Genomic DNA, 19,739 nt, shown 5'->3' with positions numbered 1-19,739 from the left:
TGTGAGAGAGAGAGAGAGAGAGAGGGAGAGAGAGAGAGAGAGAGAGAGAGAGAGAGAGAGCGCGCACGCACCAGTAGTGCCTATATATTAACATTATATGGTAAATGCTTGTTAAAATATTCATTAGGTAGTCACTCTAATTAAAATTTATAGAATGGTACTTGTACAAGGTGGAGCAAAAGTAGGTTTACAGTTGTAAGTATGTGAAACAGATTATTGTATTATAATTTATTAATTATTGTATTATTTTCCATATGAACCTACTTTTGCCCCAGCCATTTAGTCTCCACCAGCAGCACTGTAAATATCAGTGCCATTTTACAGATGAAGTAACTGAGGCTTGATAATGACTTAGAAAGTAGGGGAGCCAAGATTCCACCCAGACTCTAGAACCTGGGTGCTCTAAGACACTACTCTCTTTTAGTGATGCCTTCTTCAGAAACCAAACTTACATTATTTATGTACATCCTGAGGGGAATTTTATTCTTATCAGTGGAAACTCGCTAGTTGATACTTTAGCTTTTAAATCATCTAGTATAACCAGTTACTATTCCTGAATTATTATACTACTGTTCCACCAACCACCATCACCTTTATTGTAATGAAAGGATTTCACAATATTGAATATACCAAATGGTAGACAAAAATGGGGAGTGCGGGGGGGGGGGGGGGGGGGGGGTGCGGCGGGGGTTTGAGGAGGATGGTGTTTACGTGCCCGGTCATGGCAAGTAGCATATGTGCCTAAAGTATATTGCAAAACCAGTGAACCTCCTGATCTGCTTCCCATGTGTCACAGCTGTGCCTGACTTTGTCTCATGTGCTATTTACAATTTCCCACTGACTTCAGGAGCCCTTGGACTTAATTTCTTCTAAGGATTTAACTAAACTTCTGTATTTAAGAATTAAAAACCAAGTAACACCAAAGTCAAATAAAGCCAAGTTTATTATTAAGGAATAACCATAGTAGTTCCATAAACTAGAAATTTAAGAGAGTAAAATAGATTTTTTCTGTGCTGGTAGGGAAAAAATTTCCCCATAATTTTATGATTGAAAACAAACTGAATGTTGGGTGAAGTGAGCGTGAGGTGAGGTAGTGTCCGTACATATGCAGAAATTGCAGACTCTCTGGGTAGAGAACCCAAGAAAACTGTTGACAGTGATTACTTTTGAAAAGTGATTCAGGGTCTGGGGATGGACTGGAAGTGGAAAGTTTATAGTCTTTAAATTACCTTTTTAACCTTGTGCTATTAGGGGGGGGAAAATCAAAAACAAAAAATTGAAAACAGCTTTTTTTTTATTTAGAGAACATAAAAGCAGCTGTATCTTAGGGAACATAAAACGAGTGCAACGTTTCCCTTTTCCTCTGACTTACAGAAAGCTTGAGGAAAAAATATTTTCCGTGTCGATATTCAGACCGTGCGTGAGAGCTAGAATGAGAAATGGGTGCCGCACGACCTGTCTGAACCACCTTACCTCCCTTCAGATTGCCTCTGCATCAGCCGCTCTTGACCTTCCTCTTTTCTGCAGGGGCCCTGCACCAGGCCTCTCAGCGCGGCCTTCCCACCTCCCCGTCCCATGCCGAGGGGATGTGCAGTCCCCTGGTGCATCCCGAAGGTCCCGGAAGGCCTGGGTCAGGGGCCATCTCCAAAAACGTTTCTCTGATTCCTCTAGAGATGATAGGCGTTATTTAGGTACATAGTTAACCTTCCCTATTAAATTGTGAGCCCTACTAAGAAAGGATTAATATATAATTCTTCCTTGTTGAATTCAATCCTCTCCCCCACAACAAGATCTGGAACAGTGCTTATAATGTAGCTGAGTCTCAAGAATGTTTCACTGAAAAGAATGACTAAGTAAGAAGAATTCAACTTTGCAAAAACGGAAAACAAGGCTTTGGGGCAAAACAGGGGCTCTCATCCTTGTGGCAAACTTATCAGAAGAAAAAAAAAATGAACTGAAAGGTTTAGTTCACCCTCAAATTTTAAGTAGGCTGTGGAGGTGTAATGATATAAAAATCACAAGGATATTATGGGTATTCTCCTGAGAATGCCTCCTTCATCTGAAAATTCAAAATAGTTCAGGGTATTTCTGTTAAGAAATACTGTTTGAGATTAGTATTGCATTGCTATGGGGGCATTTGTTGTCAAATTGCTTTTTGCAAAAAAGGATACTAGTTGTCATTGTCAGTTTATAGCAATCACCTTCACTTTGTTGACTGTTTGTTTGTAGGTGAATTCATTCTGTCCCTGTTTCTCTCTCACAGTATTTACCTTTGTGGACCACTTATCGTTATTCTACCACCAAAAATATACAACATTGTGTTGTCTATAATTACATTGTTTACAAAACAAGCCAGTGAATAGCCATGCCGGTAAGGGTAAACCTAAAAAATAAGCTCAGACTCTCTGGTGCCTTCATGCTTTAAGTTCAGTGTTTTACCGTTGGGCCTACACAAGGGATAGACAAAAATGGAATTGGAGCTGTAGATCCATCAGCACTGCTCTAAGTGCTGTTCGTTTATTATGGGTATTTGATCATTACTGTTGGGTTGCAGAAATGGGCTTCTCATTATTAGGAGGTTTGTTTTCTGCGTCAATATAGCTTTCTAAAGCCAGCAAATTCTACTAAATGGGAGTGAAATTGCAGTACCTGTGAAAATGCTCTACAATAGTCCTGAGCTATGATTGCTTTATTACTATATATATATGTATATATATATATATTCCAGAAAGTTAGAATTACACCCACCAAGATGATAATTTTGCTCTTAATGTCGCAAAGATGATCTGGGTGATATTTCTCAAGTTATTCCCTGTAAATGTTACATTGTTTTTTCTGTGCATTCCTAAGCCAGAAGTTCTTTGCCTTCCAAGGAGAGACCGCACTGTCATAAAAACGGGGCAAAAGAGGAAAGCGGTAAGGAAACCCTGCTCTTCCGGATGATCCTAGGAGGTCCATGGGTTGGGTGCATTCATCTTCTGTCTTGTCCATCAGTTACTTGTTTTTAAAATTCTTTGAGTTATGGTCACTGCTCCCTAGAAATGATCTGAAGAGAAAATTGTCCTTCAGCTGGCAGCAAAAACCATGGGCATCAGAGCCTCTTGTTTGGGGATAATCATACTGGGAGGGGAGAAGTGGCACATTCAGGCTTGCCAGCATTTGGAATACATGTAAAAAGGACAGTGACAGTGCCACTGAACTCTATTGAAATGCCCCAGGATAAGAAGCTTTTCAGAAACAGGCAAGTGAGAAAGTGGTGAGCAAGCACACTAAACAAAACGAGTGCCTATTTTGTAAACAGAAAGGGTTGGCAATCATAGGCGATGAGCCCCACTCATTGTTTTTAAAAAGTGAGCAGCGTTGCCTAGTTGGTGAGTCATCTAAGATGTCCCGATAAGAGGTTCCAAGAAGTCAATTCTCTTGGCCCCAGAGAGGTAGGAGCCTGTGTCTGCACGCACATGCGCACGAGAGTGTCCCCAGCGCAGTCCTCTCGGTGGGGAGGTGCATCCGGTACATTTTGGAGCTGCGTTTTTCTTCGCTTGCAAGAAGCACCTTAACTATACTGAGGTCTTACTAGGATGATTCACCTCCACCAGGCATAGGAAGCCTTTTCCGTTCCCTGTTCTGGGTGATAGGAGGCCAGTTCTGGGTGATAACTATCAGCTCAATAGGTCAGCAGAGTCCAGAAGTTTGGGTTTTCAAGGTTAACTTGAACTTTATTACTCCCGGCGTGGTAGTTGGTCTAGTACACATGTGTCAAACACAAGGCCCGCGGGCCAAATCCGTCCCGCCAGGCCTTGCAATGTGGCCCGCACCGCGCTGTCATCACTGCACTCCGCTGCGTTTCCATCACAATGACAGTTTATGACTGTTCAGTAAACCATTCGGCCCGCGATTTAGGCTGGATTTTAGATTTTGGCCCCTTCTCTGATTGAGTTCGACACCCCTAGTTTAGTAGGTCGGGAAAGCTGGCCCTGCGTGGGCCAGTTCGTTTTTGCTTTGCTCCATGGCCACAGGCTTCACCTTACATCAGACACAGAGCATCACTGACCCACATCTGTATCAGCCAACGGCAGCCTATGGGCCAACACCACCCGCAGCCTCTTTTTGTATGACTTGCTAGCTGAGAATGGCTTTTATTCATTTCTTTTAATATATGTGTTTTAAAAGATAGTTATAAAGTACACATTATTTTATGGGATCTTTAAAAACAATCCTATGTATTATCCTCGTTTTGTAGATAAAGTAAGATTCGTAGAGGCTAAGTAATTTGCCCTGGGAGACACTACCTGGTGGTGGGCAAGGGAAGACACAACAAACCCATGGAGTCTTCCTCTTAATATGCCCATCTCTCCTTAAATGTGCACCGTTACCATGGAAACAGGAGGAAAGTATGAAGGAAGACCAAACCCATCATTCCTAATGGAGTGAAAGTCCAAAATATTCACCAAGCAGAGCACATTCCTTTATTTAATGATGAGTATTGTGCTAAGAATGAGTGCCTATTTTGTAAACCGGAAGAGTTGGCAATTGTAGGAGATGGGTCCCACCCATTGTTTTTAAAAATTGAGCAGTTTGTGTTTACTTGGTGAATCATCTAAGATGTGCCTGATAAGTCAACTCTCTCCACCCCAGAGAGGTAAGAGTGTGTGTTATCTGCGCACACATGCGGAAAAAAAAACAAAAAACCCCACATGGAGTTTTTCTGTCACTGAAGGGGCACATGTTTACAGTATGATAAAGGGGGCATCATTTTAAAATGATGGAAAGGTTCTAGATTCGAGAGAAGGGAAACTGGTTATCCTTGGGAATGGAAGAAGAGGAAGGATACGTCAAGAGTTATAAATGGAGAGCCCACAAAACCACGCAGCTCTACTAAGGACTACAGGCAAAACAGGAAGTGGTGGGAGCAAACTTCCTCACTGAAACTCAGGCCTCCTCCTAACTTGTTTAACTTCACAAAGTGTCAACTACACTGAGAAATTATATTTCCATCTGCATACTTCTTTTATTTTTTATTATTTTTTTAAAATATATTTTATTGATTTTTGTACAGAGAGGAAAGGGAGAGAGATAGAGAGTTAGAAACATCGATGAGAGTCATCGATCAGCTGCCTCTTGCACACCCCCTACTGGGGACATGCCCGCAACCAAGGTACATGCCCTTGACCGGAATCGAACCCGGGACCTTTCAGTCTCCAAGCCGACGCTCTATCCATTGAGCCAAACCGGTTCTGGCTGCATACTTCTTTTAAATACTTATTTCTTTTTAGGAACAAATATGTTGATATTATTTGATTTGGTCATCAGCAATGCTTGATGATATTTCTTTCTCTAGACAAAATAAAATATCTAACCAACAGTGAGGGTATTTTTAGAGCAGCCTTGCACCAAAGAATTTAGATTTATCTACAAGGAAACACATAGAATAAATTATACAAATAATTGACCATTGCTTGTTCCCTGTACAACCTTTAAAACCATCCTTTCTTCCCTAGTTCAATTGGTAAATATTATAAATAGTCACATGCTATCAGATCCCAGGGTGCTGGGCCTCTGACCCTCACAGTGTTGAAATTTAGTCAGAATTTAATGACTAAGAAGTCCACTTCAACACTGAATGGTTATATGTGTCTGCTTCTTTCCGTATTTTGTGAGCTCTTTAAATGAAATAGGGGCTATATTAATGTGCTTAGGATTTAACCACCCTCTCCAAAAGGGTTTGGAACAATAATATATCATTTGAAAGGCTACTTATAGTTTTTGTTTCAATACTTATTGTAAAGGTAAGATCATTAAAGACTTTTTTGAAAATGCAAGAAATTAATTTAAAAAGTATAAAGAAATTATCCCCGAGTGTCACTGTTAAAACTTGAGCTCTGTTAATAGTTTGATTTATTTTAATCTAAGTTTTTGTCTTCCGCTGTCATTTCCACACATTCTCTGCACATTGCCCTGGGCAGACAACACAGCGTGGTGGTGGCAGGACTTTGGAGTCTGATTCCCAGGCCTGAGGACTGTGATATGGACCTAATATAACGAATACCCCTATATTTAATTTTAGTAAAGATCAAAACAAGTGTTTTATTGGTTATACTGAATTTCCCATTAAAGTAAACCAAAGCTCCAGGAAATGCATTTGTATGGAAAAGGTAATTCTGAAATTTCACATGAATCAGAGACCCGGAACACCTTATCTCCTTCCACTTGAGCTCTCAAGAAATGCACCATTCTTCCCCTGTGTCCTCTTTCCTCTCCACGTACGCTTCCCGCCTGTCCGGCTTCCCCGGGGCCAGGAACCACGCTGCACCACCCTCTCTGCAATTACCCAACTTCTGGCCACAATCTCTTCTACTCCCAGCATCCAGCCTTGCCTCCGTACTCCCACTGTCTCTGTCCCTGAATGTCCCTGAGAACTGCTGGCCTGCGTTGCCTTCCCTGCTCGGGCCCTCACCGAAAGCCGTCTCTTTCCCCCACCCGCTGACTTTCCTTTCCCACTGGCCGGCCAGCACCCTAGCCCGGGAAACCCCCACATCTGACCATTCTCAGTTGGGTTCTCCAGGGCACCCAGAGCTCCCTTCTTCCCCAGCTAGCACTGTGCCCCGCTCAGCAGTGCTTTTAAATCTTTACTCACTTCATACAGAAGTTTCCCTTGGAAGGAACCGGAGGTGGAGTTAGTGGCAATAAAAGAAGAATGAAAAGGTGCAGGAGGAGGAGTTTGGAAATGTAGAAGAAAGGTAAGAGGTAGAAGAGACTGAAGGAGAGGTCACAGCAGGAGGAAGGACTGGAGGATGGTTGGCCGGTAAACAATATGTCTCCTTGTACATTTTTGTGTAGATATTTTGCCTCAACCAGCATATATGTCCTTGAGTTGTGGAGTGCAGGCCTGGGCACATCCCCGGTCGGGGGTGTACAGAAGGCAGCTGATCGATGTTTCTCTTCATTGATGTTTCTAGCTCTCTATCCATCTCCCTTCCTCTCTGCAAAAAATCAATAAAATATATACATACACACACACACACACACACATATATATATATTTTTTATTTTTGTAAAGTAGGATGGTGCTAAAGATCACTTTTCCTCCAGTGCAGGGAATTTTTATGCGGACTTTCTGCTCATTGGGTGGAGGGTGGTAAACGTTTTATACCTTTGACCAGGTTTAGAAGAGGAAGAGTTATATAGGGCGCTGAGCCTCACAACATGGCTGGCGGAGGAGCGGTGTGGAGTTGAAAATAAGAAAAATATACCTTGGAGGACATGTATTTTATTTCTAAGTACGGAGCCAGATACTACTAAGGCTATGAAAAACTGGCCCGAGGCCATGAGGACAAAAGGAAGACTCGTTGGTCTGGTGCCTTGGGAGTGGACAGCGGGAGGCAGCAGCACAGGACTCCAGCTGCTGTGTATGTGAGGGAGGCCAACCTGCCAGCCCCAGCAGAGGGCCCAGCTCTCCGCCCCGGAGCCTCCCAGGACTGGGGACTGGGGACTGAGGTTACTCCAGGCCTTTGGCGTCCCTGGCTGTCTGGCCCAGAGAGCCACGGGAAAGGAACAGGCTGGATGAGGCAGACAGGAGTGGGTGGGAAAATAAACCTTGGTGAATATATACCTCAAGGCCCTAATGCCCCAAGGAAGTCAACCAAAGGAGGCAGATAAGACCTTGCCTTCACCCTGAGGGCAGGTCAGTGACTCAGGGAATGATGATCATTCAGCTCTCAACGCAGTCTCACCCGCCCGCGCAGCTGTGGGCCCACGTTACGGGTAATCACGCTGGCACACTGGCCTGGCACCCACCTGCAGACGGTGTGGCGGGCAGTTTGGCCCTACGTCAGTGGTTGTGAGGATCAGAAACACTGAGATGTACAAACCACGGGGCCAAAGCTCAAGAGAGAGGGGCCCATGGACCGGCATCACTGCATCACCTGGGAGCCTGTTAAAACGTCCCACCCGAGACCTCAATCGGAATCCTCACTGACAAGATCCTGACATCATTCACTCACACACTGAACTGAGAAAAGCTGCTTTACCCATCACTGGCTGGGAGAGGTCAGGGAGAGGCGTGCTGGGACGGCCGGCGAGGGTTCTGGACTTTGAGAGGAGTGGGTCCTGGGAGAGTTGAAAGCACTCACTCACCTGCGTGGCAGCCTCATCCGAGCTGTTTCTGGATCCGCAGGGGTGACTGCCGCTTCACCTCCACCTCTTCCAGGGGCTCTGCTGCCAGGGCGGGAGCACCTCATATGATCTCATCTTATAGGTAGGCATGTGTGTGCGTGTGCGTGCAGGTGTGTTAATTTATGTGGGTGACATTGGTTAATAAAATTATATAGGTTTCAGGTGTACAATTCTGTGATACTTCATTTGTTTATTGCATTGTGTGCTCACCACCCAAAGTCTAGTCGCCCTCCTTCACAATATATTAGACCCCCGTTACCTTCTTCACCCTCCCCTACCCCACTTTCACCCTCCTGTTGTCTGTGTCTTTGAGGTGACTTGCATTTAGATGTCACAATTTCTGTGTCTCTGACATCTCTGACTGGACCCTCAAACTTTTCTAGGATCCATTATAGCCCACTAGACAACATATTGGTCCTTTCTAAGAACCTACTCTTTAAAAACAGAATCCCATTAATGCTAGAGTCTGTTATAGCCTAAAGCAGTCTTAGAATCTTACATGTAGAATTTGGATCCGCAGGGGTGACCTGATAGAAAAATATTTTTGTTCTTATTTTAATCTTTGGAGGGAAGATCTGTATTTTGGGAGAGAAGAGAGGCGAGTCCTCAGAGATTGGGTGACCAAAGGCAGAGGCTGTCATACTCGCATTGCGCAGGTCCTGTTGTCTGGGGTGTAGGGTTACAGGGTTATGTCTCTTAGGCACATGAACAGGGAATTGTTCTCAACACTGCGGGAGGACTTCATTCGGCTGTTAAGTATGGGGAACAGGATAGGTGAACTCCCTGCTAAAATATTCCCTGATCAACCCTTCTCTTACCTGAAAAGGAAAATGAAGCGCCTTGGCTGGTATGCTCAGGGGTTAGCCTGTCGTCCCCCACACCGAAGGGTTGCGGGTTTGATTCCCAGTCAGGGCATATGCCCAAGTTGAGGGTTCAATCCCGGGTTGGGGCTCGTGTGTGAGGCAATGGATTGATGTTTCTCTCTCTCCTCCTCTCTCTCTTCCTCTCTGTCTGGAATCAATGAAAAACTTATCCTTGGGTGCAGATGAAAAAACACACACCCATCATTTAAAAAAAAAAAAAAAAAAAAGAAGAAGAAGCAATAGTTCATGAAGAAATTCTTTATCTCTTGCCAAGGGCCATAGGCCAGCTGAGCATCATGTACAAAGAGACTCAACCAAATAGAATGTGTGAAAGGGGACCAAGAGCAGTTTCCAAGAAGCTTCCTTAGAATATTTCTTTTGCTAATAAGTAACCCATTTGCCCAGATGTAGGGCCTTTGGTTAATCATTACGTAGCTCTTAGTAATCATCCCTTCTGCTGGGCACATGGCTCCTACAAGGTCATGCTCTTTGCTCATTAGCTTGGGGCCCAGTGTAAGTCTCCTCTTCAGGTCAGTCCCAGGAGAATTGACTCAGCAGGGTACATGGTCACTCCAGCGTAGCACATGGCTTATCCTAAATTGCCTCCATCCTACCTCCAACTGGGGTTCGGTGGCCTGTCACATGCACATGTCCAAGTTGCCACTTACTGTGCAGTGCCCCTAAAATCAGGTGTGAACTCTGAATGAAGCTCAAATCTTACTTCTTCCACATAAATACTGTTTATCTTAAAAGATGAAAGAAACATCAGACCACAGCCGTCTCCTATGTCTTCCTCTCTGGCAGAGCATATCACATCATGTTCCCTTCCATATTCGAAACTACTGGAGTGGTTAATAAAACATGCTTGCTCTCAGTTTCTTGTGTCCCTCAGCCAGAATAGATAATAAGGGACTTACCCTCTTGATCACCCTCCTGTTCAAGGATCTTCCCTAACTCGGTCCCTATATGAAGGCACTTCCTCAAGGCCATATCTTTATTTAAATTCTCCGTTATTTATTAACCTCCATCCTAAGGACTGGGGTTTCTATTCTTTCTCCCAGTGTTTGTTTTACTTCTGCTGAGCTCTGTTCTTCTGGTGTGTTCTGGCCAGCTCTGGCAGCCCACCTACTCTGCAGTTGATCATTTTGTACCCCCGGTGGATATGGGGGAAACAAAGTGCCATAAAACCCGAGCAAGCTAAGGACAGTCTTTCTGTCTGGGGCAAGGGAAGGCACCCAAAGAGGTGACATCCGAGCTGGGCCGACGGCACAGGTTCAGCAGGTGTGAGAGGGTTTGGGAAGGAGGCAGCCCATGCAGAGAGAACTGCAGGTTGTGCCAAGGACCTGTCAATAGTACTCGCTAGAAAAATAATTGCCTTAATTACTCAGACAGAGAATCAATTACAGTAATGTATTATGCTGGGGATGTATTTCCCTACACCAGGACGTGAGTGGTTTCATTGGGGGGGGGGGGGGGGATTGGAAATGTTTTCTTTTTAATAAATAGGCTCTCGTTTCCATGATGATGTCTGTTTTAACCAAATGATAAGGAAATAAATCTATGTAATCTGCCACATCCTTTTAACTGCTCTTTTTCTTGAGGAGGATTTGATAATGAGCCAGAAGTACTAAAACAAAAACACGAGTTCATCATCCAAAAAAGTATTTTCATTGTGCTTGGTTGTCAAAAATTCCCCCCATCGGTTAAAAGAGGTGCTTATTCTTTCAAGAGGAACCAGGTGCAAAGAAAGTGAACTATCTCAATGGTCCAATCTACAGACTCATAAATAGCCATAGGACAATTGGATGAAAAGAATGCTAGGTATTATTTGGCTTGTGTCTTTGTATTCTAGGTGAGGGATCTAGAGGTGGGAGAAATCGGGCCAGTTGCCCAAAGTCACAAGGTCACTGACCTAAGTAGGGTCATAGCAAGCCTTCCCCCAGCCTCCCCAACCCCCCCCTCACCCCCCTCCCATTCCTTACTCAGAGGGAACAGGGCAAAATCTTTCTCTCATAATGTTGTTTTAGAGTCATCCCAACCGAAATGACCTCAGATTACTATTTAGGCTTTGAATTACGTAAAGGATTTGAACTGTTCGTTACTCAGATTCTAATGGGCAGTTCTTTATTTGGTGGAACATTTTGATCAAGGATTTTAGAGAAGGTATGACTAATAGGTTCCACAATCCGGATACCATCTACAAATAGTGTTAACCGTATAAACAAGCCTCTGACCTTCTAAAACATAAGGTCAGAGTATGTTCTTTTACAGTTATGACAACGACTTCTTTGCTTTGCTTCAGGGTACTTTTGTCTTCGGTGACACTGCTGTCTATATATTCAATAAACCTTCTGTTGATCTGTTCGAAGGAAACAGGTAAGCTACCGTTAGGTCTACTTTTGTTAAAGCCAGGAGCAATGATTTTGACGGTGATGGAATTGTAAACAAATGATGCTCTCCCTGCTCAGAAACTTGATTATTAAAGTAAAAGAGTACTTTGACCAACAATCCCTGGAAGACCTATAGTAGTATTTACCCGGAGAAATAGATACAGCAATTAAATTGTCATGAAGAATGCACAATGGTGTCGTCATTTAAAGTTAACCCTCAATTATACCTCTTTTTTTTTCTTTTTTCTAGTTTAAGATGACTTCATTCTAAAGGCTTTGGTTCCCCCCCCTCCCCCCCAGATCTTTATAAATGCAGAACAAGGATCCCATGTTTTTTATATTATAGCCTTCAAGTTCTAAAAGTAAACAGAGCTTTCATTCTCTTCCGTGCCTATTTCAAGGAGAAAAACGTTGCTCCGGAGGGACGATGGGAGTGAATGTGCTAGGGAAAGGTTTCAAGTACTCTGGGCAGTGTAATACCTGAAGTGTTTATTTTCTATTCCTGGGATCCTGGGTTGTGTTTGTAATACTTTGACTGCATTCGCTAAAACTAGCTTGGCCGACTGTTATTGTAAATAGACGACTCCATTTAACTGGAACATTCTGTAATAAATTGAGGGTCTAACCATTGTCTAGTTTAAACACCAGTCTTATGAGAGATTAAACAAAAGATTAATTTAGCCTGACCCATATTACTTTCTGCGAACCTTTTAAAAATGTGAGCTGAGTTGTCATAAAGAAATAGAAACACTTTAAAAAAAATGAGTGGCTTTGAATCTTTAGTATTTCTTGAGAAAGGCTAGTTGAATACTTTAGAACTTTGCTCTAGCCAAATTATTGTTTAGGGTAGACTTCTCGACTGCTCTCCTAGGTGAGTTGCTTATTTTTGAACTAAATTTTACAAACAATCAGAATTCTGATGGCATGACTAGTACATGTTTCTGAACTTGTTATTCTATTTAGAATACAGGAGACATTGATGGGAAATGATTAAGATAGTTCTTTGTTAGCCTACACATTCAGGTTATTAATTCAAAAAGAGCCTTTTATCCCAACTCCCAGGATTTTTATTTTTTAATCAAATCTTTATTTTAATGATACTCACCAGACCTGACAACACCTCAGAGTGGGGATTTCCCCCCAGTCAAGTGTAAGGACTATTTAAGGTAGTCAACAATACGCATTATGACCTAATGGTTGAATTATAATGCTTTGGTAGCCAACCTGAAAAAAGGAGAATTTGTGGTCATGTCTGACATTTAAAAATGTCGAGGTTGTTTTTTTAGTTTTTTTAATTTAAATTCTTTATTGCTTCAAGTATTATGTAAGTGTCCCTTTTCCACCATTGACCTCTCCCCAGCCACTCCCACCCTCCAAGTGAAATAAGCCAGTCAGGGAAAGATAAATATCACATGATCTCACTCATTTGTGGAATATAATGAACAACATAAACTGATGAACAAAAATAGAACCAGAATCATAGAAGTATCAAATAGACTTCCCACCTATGAGGGAAGGCGGGGTGGGGGGTTAGGGAGGCGGTGAAGGGATAAGAGATCAACCACAGGACTTGTGTGCATGCATATGAGCATCACCAATGGCCAAGGTTGTTTTATAACGAGAATGCCTTAGTCCTTGCAAAGTCAAGAAGGCCTTCTGTGTGGTTTTGAGAAAGACATGAAATAATTTGGGGAATAGTCGGTAGCATGATGAATCTTGGCTAGTTTTTCCTTTTAGAGTCCTGACATTTCTTGTGTTCTCAAATGTGACGTCTAAATAGGTTGCATGGTTTATGAGAAGCTGGGAGAGCAGGTCTTCGGCACCACAGGGAAGTTTGTCATCTTTGGAGCTACCTCTCTACAGAACACAGGAGGTAAAAACAAGCACAAATGTGCTTTTATGCTTAACACTAAGTGGGTGGCCCTGCTGGTGTGGCTCAGTGGTGGAGTGTCGACCTGAGTCAGGCGGTCACGGTTTAATTTCTAGTCAGGGCACATGTCCAATCCCCAGTGTGGTACATGCAGGAGGCAGCGACTATCTCTCTCTCATCATTGATATTTCTCTCTCTCCCCCACCTTTCCTCTCTCTGAAATCAATAAAAATATATTTAAATAAAAAACATTATGATGTTTTCTAATTCTGGTGGTTGGGTGGTCACATGAATTTTAACGTAATTCCAGGAGTTATCATTCCCATTGCTAAAATGGAACATGGAAAGTAAAGCGGAGACAGCAGGCACTTATTTAAAACCAAGGAAACTGAGAGTATCTAACGCTGTCTTTGTGTCTTACTGAAGGTTAGTCTAAGAACAGGCTGGTAACCTTTTATAGGGCTTGCAACATGAACCTCGGTATCTTCTTTCTAAAATGTTCTCATTTTCCTCTAGCAATGCTGAGCTACCTCTTCATAGTCAAAAATGAGCTACCCTCTGCCATAAAGTTCCTAATGGGAAAGGAAGAGACATTTTCGTAAGTCATAGACCCTTTTATTGTAAGATAATTAAAATGTTTTTAATCGAAATGTGAGCTAACCAAAGTTTCTGTTTTATGAAAATTGCTGAAGCAGAGTTTTCCCCAGGCTGATTTTTTTTTTTTCTGTTTGTTGTTTCAACACTTTTCTCTGGAGTTATCTAAATAAAAGAAGCAGAGAGAATCCCTTGAATATGAGCATTTCCAAGGCAGATTCATCAGTCAGGCTGCAAAACGGTAGATGCTGCATTTTCTCAAGAGCCTAAAATCTATGTCTAGTTTCTGTGAAATGGAACAGAAACAGAGTATTTTTTAACACAGATGTAGAACATGCAAAAACAACAACAACAAAAACCAAAAACAAAACAAAACTGAGACCATTTTTTAAAGAAGGGATGTAGCATTTTGGAAGCAAAACTTACATGAGCCACCTTCATTAAAGATGCAGTTAACCCTGGAAAACTTTGCATCTGTATTTGGTCCAGCCATTATGTTTTGACTCCCTCTTGTTTAATAGTCTTTGTGGGTCTTAGTTTCTCTGTTTTCTTTCAAAAGGGAATCATCGAAGCCATAGTCCCTCGTGTTCTATAATCAGGATTTTAGGTCAAATACAAGAGATAAGGGAGAGAGCCTGTGGTGACTTGTTTTTCGAGGATATTAGGGAAGCAAAACAAAAAGGAACTTTCTCGTTAAATAATTGATGATACAAGCTGTAATCTGACAGAAAGCAATGTGTGCATTCAACTTTGAAGCCACATAAATAATTCAGAGGAATGCCACGTTGGCCAATAGAGGAGGAAAAGAAAACATTATCCCTTCTTCCGTCACCCGGGGAAAGACGGCAGTGAAGGAGGAGTGGTTGTGTTAAAGTGTTTGGGTAAAACCTGAATAATTGTAATTTAATAACAATAAAACATTATTAAAAACATATTGTGAAATTTTACTCTTAAAGGGAAGAAAGTCATTTTTCTAAGGAAATATGACCTCCCCGCTGAAATGTCTTTCAGAGCCTGGTACGTGGATGGCCGTGTCCTGGTGGTGATCGTCACCTTCAGCATAATTCTCCCTCTGTGTCTCCTGAAGAACTTAGGTAAGAAAAGATCTTGCTTTTGTCGTAGTCTCTCCTGTGCCCAGATAAATCAGAAGCCTAGTAAAATGAGCAACTTTGCCCTCAACTTTCACTTGTACAGTAAAGATTAAGTAAATGATAAATTATAAGTATTAATCAGTCTCAACTTTAATATGGGATAAAACCACTGGCCAGTGTGGCTCAGTTGGTTGGGCCGTCATCCTGTGCACCAAAAGGCTGCCAGTTCGAGTCCTGATCAGGGAGTGTGCCTGGGCTGTGGGCTCAATCCCTGATAGAAAGTGTGCAGGAGGCAGCCGATTGATTTTTCACTCTCTGATATCTCTCTCTCTCCCCACCTCTACCCCTTCTCCCTTTCTCTCTCTAAAACCAATAAAAAGGCTTTTAAAAACAAAACAAAACACCTGTCAGTGTGTGACTTCCTAAGCAATTATTCTAGAGAGCGATGGAGGCATCTTCCCAGTAGCTCACACTTAGAGGCTATTCCGAGAAAAAATCCAAAAAATGGAATTCTCCTGATTATTTAGAAAATTCAATTTTAAAAAAATCTAATATCACGACCAAAAGTTGCTTCTGTTTATTCCCAAGAGTATAGCGAATTACTCTTAAATGCTCAAAGTCTAACCAACCTCAGTTATTTGCCTCATTAAAGAGAGAGAGAAAAGTGAGCAGTCGAAAGTGGAAAACAACCACTAGGTCATATCCATTTGGTGTTTCCAGGTGTGCTTACGATCAGAGACTAGTGTGTCTGATCTTATGGGAGCGTCACCCATCGAACCACGTGGCCACACTGCCATCCAGCCCACACCTTCTAAAACACATGTCCTTTCATTCTGGGCTAATTCCAGGCGGACATTTAAAGTTCTTCCCAAAATGATTGCTAACCATGGTTTTTAAATTTTGTTTTGTATGAAAAATACCCAGCCTCTGTAGCTGTTCTGTATCATCTATAAGTAGACGTTTAAAAAAGACACACCCACACACATACAAAGCACCACACCCAAACTACTTAATGTTCTGGTTTCTGGGTCTGTGTGTAGGCTTTTGTATGTTTATACCCATACGTCTTTTCAGTTTAAGTAGAGAAGGACTTTTCTCCCCCCAGGAATAAGAATAGTGAAACCCCCATAGGCCACTTAAGTCTGCCTCTCTGGAGGTCACGGTAGTTAGAGATCTGCCAGACAATCTAAGGGTAAAGATCCCCATATGCTCCCTAGAAAAGGTTATTCCTAGAAATCACCCCCTCTCTGTGCATGCCTCTCATTTGGGAAGAGAAGTATTGTGGCTGATAGCATTACATATACAATAGGTGCATAATGAAGAGGAGTGGGTTTGGCCACAGGTTTCCATCAGAGGACAGCAGCAGAATTCCATCACTAAATTTGGAAGGCTCTTTTCCCCTGAATTCTGGGAAGCTGCTTTCCAGTGTGTCAGGGAGAACTGGAATCAAAACTCATAATAATGTTTTTTTTACCTAAAGTCACATTTTTGCCAAATAAAGTAGCACTAACAAGGAATAAATCTTATATGCACATTGGCATGTATATATACTATTTGAACTACAAACTGAGCTTGAGAAAATGCATTCCCTGGGCTGGGGTGGCTCAGTGGTTGAGTATCATCCCGTGTCCAGAAAGGTTGCCGGTTCCCAGGTTGCAGGTTTAGTTCCCAGGATGCAACCAATTGATATTTCTCTTGCACATTGATGTTTCTCTCTCTCTCTCTCTCTCTCTCTCTCTCTCTCTCGCTCTCGCTCTCGCTCTCGCTCTCGCTCTCGCTCTCGCTCTCTCTCTCTTTCTCCTCTCCCCCTTCCTCCCTCTCTAAAATCAATAAAAACATTTTAAAAAAATCATTGAAAGAAATAACTGATTGATGAAATAACAATAATTTTAATTTTTTAAAACTTTTTTTAGGGTACCTGGGCTATACTAGTGGATTTTCCTTGAGCTGTATGGTTTTTTTCCTAATAGTGGTAAGTGTTTGTTGGAATGGTTGGTTTGGTTTTGCCATAGTACAATGCAGTGTAATAATTATTCCTTAGTTGGCTCTATTTGATATAAAGTCTATATTGTTTCTCCTATGTTTTTTAATATCAGGTCATCTACAAGAAATTTCAGATTCCCTGCATTGTCCCAGGGCTAAATGCAACAAGTGCTAATTCAACAAATGCTGACATGTGTACGCCAAAATATGTTACCTTCAATTCAAAGGTAAGTTTTTGTATCCTTTAAATATAAAAAGGAGCATTTTTGTTAAGGGCATTATATTTCTTTCTTTTCTTTTTTTAAAAATATATTCCATTGATTTTTCACAGAGAGGAAGGGAGAGAGATAGAGAGCTAGAAACATCGATGAGAGAGAAACATCGACCAGCTGCCTCCTGCACATCCCCTATGGGGATATGCCCGCAACCCAGGTACATGCCCTTGACCGGAATCGAACCTGGGACCCTTCAGTCCGCAGACCAACGCTCTACCACTGAGCCAAACTGGTTTCAGCAAGGGCATTATATTTCTTATTCTTGTAGTATGTAAGCTGTTTTGAATGTATTCAATCTCAAAAGGACAGAGTCCGCTGCTTCCAAATTCCACAATCCATTTAGAGACCTTTGAGAAATATGCAAATATTATAGTTCATGCTCCCTCTTAATCCCGTTTACATGTAGGACAACTTGAAGCATTTTCTGTGAAAATGTCTTTCTCTCTCTCTCTCTCTTTCTCTCTCTCCCCCTTCCCTCCCTCCCTCCCTTCCTCCCTCCCTCCCTCTCTCTCCCTTCCTCTCTGAAATAAAAATATATATTTTTAAAAAGAAGTTATTACTTTTTTTTTTTTTAAAGAGTTATGTTTGGAAGTTTTAAAAAGTCATATCTAAGAAAACAGATCTGTCTATTGCTCTCTGCCTCTCTTTTAAGTCTTAAGAATGAAGCCAAAGTAGTGAATGTGGAACTAATTTTGTTTTCGAAGCCACCTTTTAAGTCTGATTAGATGCAGCCTCTATATATATAGTAAAGAGCAGTCAAATAGGAGTAGAAGTCCTGGGCATGTTGCCTGACCTGCTGGAGGGAGTCTGGAGAACAGCAGCAGCCTGCCTGCTGCTCAGGGGTGTTATAGAATTCCGAGAGACAGTGTAGGGAGAGTACACTGTAACTGGTTAGCGCCATATAAAAATGGGTTATGCTGTGTCTGGAGGGTGTAAAATACGCTGTAGGTTAGCTGTGTCTCAAACCCCTCTGAGCCAAGGGGCTGATGTCTCAAGCTAGATAAACTCTCTTTGGAAAGCTGTTCCTATTTTAGATATCAAAGCCCTCCTAATACCCAAATAATCCAGGATTCAGAAGAGCTGTCAGACAAAACTACAGCTTAGAAATACTGGAACTGAATAATTTTATGACAAAAATACCTTTTTTTTTTTAATGTTTATCTTTCTTCTTTCAAATAGACTGTGTATGCTCTACCTACTATTGCATTTGCATTTGTCTGCCATCCGTCAGTCCTGCCAATCTACAGCGAGCTTAAAGAGTAAGAGTTTTGTTTTTTTATTTACCTTGGTCATTTTATAGCCCCTCATTAATAGGCAAGCCCTGTAGTAAAATAAACAGACTCATGTAATGAACCCCACGAACTCCACCCAGTTTTAACATTTACTTTCTACCATTCTTGAGTAAGTTCTGCATTTTAAGAAAGAAAAAAAATAAAAGAGGAACTGAAACCAGAAACTTGAAATATATTTGGATGTAAATATATAAAGTGGTACACTATGTAGGCTTTTTGTTGTTGTTGTTAAACTGGTTTTTCAAATACTGTATTCTTAGGAGAGTTCAAGTATATGGGTTGCTTTATGTTACTAATATTTCCTTGGCAGGTAGAATATAATGATCTTCAGATTCAATATCTGTATACTGCCAAACACCTGATTATTAATTTCTCTACAATGAAAGAGACAAACACAGAGACAGGAGGGAAAGCTGGGACCCGGTGGGACAGCTGTGCTCTGATGGAGAGATAGTGACCCAGAGCTGGTGCAGCGTGTTTATTATGTACAGCAGGGTTCCAGGAAGTTTTACTAAAGTGTAAAACAAAGGAACTTATGAGAAATCATGGTTAAAGATCCAGCTATAATTTTTCATTCCTGTGGCTTCTTCGTAATCATCGCTCCTGGCTAAGCCCGGATAATTGTGCCTGTTCTTTGCGCCTGGCTGCACTTAGATAGTGAAACACACACCCCACCCCACCCCCCCACCCCCGGGCACCTGAGCTAAGGGTCAGGCTGACAACGTACCTGCCTCTGGCACGGTGCATCTCCAGGACGAGGCTCTGCCAACACCACTGGATTCAGCCGACAATAATTAAAGAAGTGCTCATGTGCCTTCCCAGGCACTCTCTTCACGTGATATCTGGTTTGCCTGTTGGTTTAGACAGAAAAGGCTGGTAAACCTTTTTCATCTAAAGGCAGAGAGAATTTAATGCTAAGACCACAAACTAAACAAAAGAATTTTGTTGGTCATTTTAAATTATTAATGATTCTATGGTAAATGATAAATGATTCTATGGATTCATTTTTTATTGCTCTTCTGGAGAAAGCTAAAGGCCTACTTATTCATTGCCTCATTGGTTCTCTTTATAGCTTACTGTTACCGACTTCATACGAAAAGTCATTATGGCATAGTCTTAAGCTCAGAAAAGATATACAATATAGCTATTTTGTATATTTAAAATATACCATTTTGAAACAAAAATAAAGTGGATGTCACTCAGCATTGG

General features: G+C 41.9%; 1 protein-coding gene across 4 annotated transcripts in view; it reads left to right on the top strand.

Annotated features, from left to right (window-relative positions):
* The window catches only part of SLC38A1 (solute carrier family 38 member 1), a 63,364-nt gene that overhangs the window by 37,323 nt on the left and 6,302 nt on the right, over nucleotides 1–19,739 (top strand). For all 4 annotated transcript variants that reach the window (XM_036456538.2, XM_036456537.2, XM_036456539.2 and 1 more), the window contains 7 exons: nucleotides 11,338–11,411; nucleotides 13,206–13,298; nucleotides 13,812–13,893; nucleotides 14,901–14,983; nucleotides 16,894–16,952; nucleotides 17,077–17,190; nucleotides 18,418–18,497. In XM_036456538.2, coding sequence (XP_036312431.1) covers nucleotides 11,338–11,411; nucleotides 13,206–13,298; nucleotides 13,812–13,893; nucleotides 14,901–14,983; nucleotides 16,894–16,952; nucleotides 17,077–17,190; nucleotides 18,418–18,497 — 585 coding nt within the window. The remainder of the gene's footprint in view (nucleotides 1–11,337; nucleotides 11,412–13,205; nucleotides 13,299–13,811; nucleotides 13,894–14,900; nucleotides 14,984–16,893; nucleotides 16,953–17,076; nucleotides 17,191–18,417; nucleotides 18,498–19,739) is intronic.

This window comes from Pipistrellus kuhlii, unplaced genomic scaffold, assembly GCF_014108245.1.
Source record: "Pipistrellus kuhlii isolate mPipKuh1 unplaced genomic scaffold, mPipKuh1.p scaffold_m20_p_3, whole genome shotgun sequence".
Lineage (NCBI taxonomy): Eukaryota > Metazoa > Chordata > Mammalia > Chiroptera > Vespertilionidae > Pipistrellus > Pipistrellus kuhlii.
This window is presented reverse-complemented; position numbering and strand designations above follow the sequence as displayed.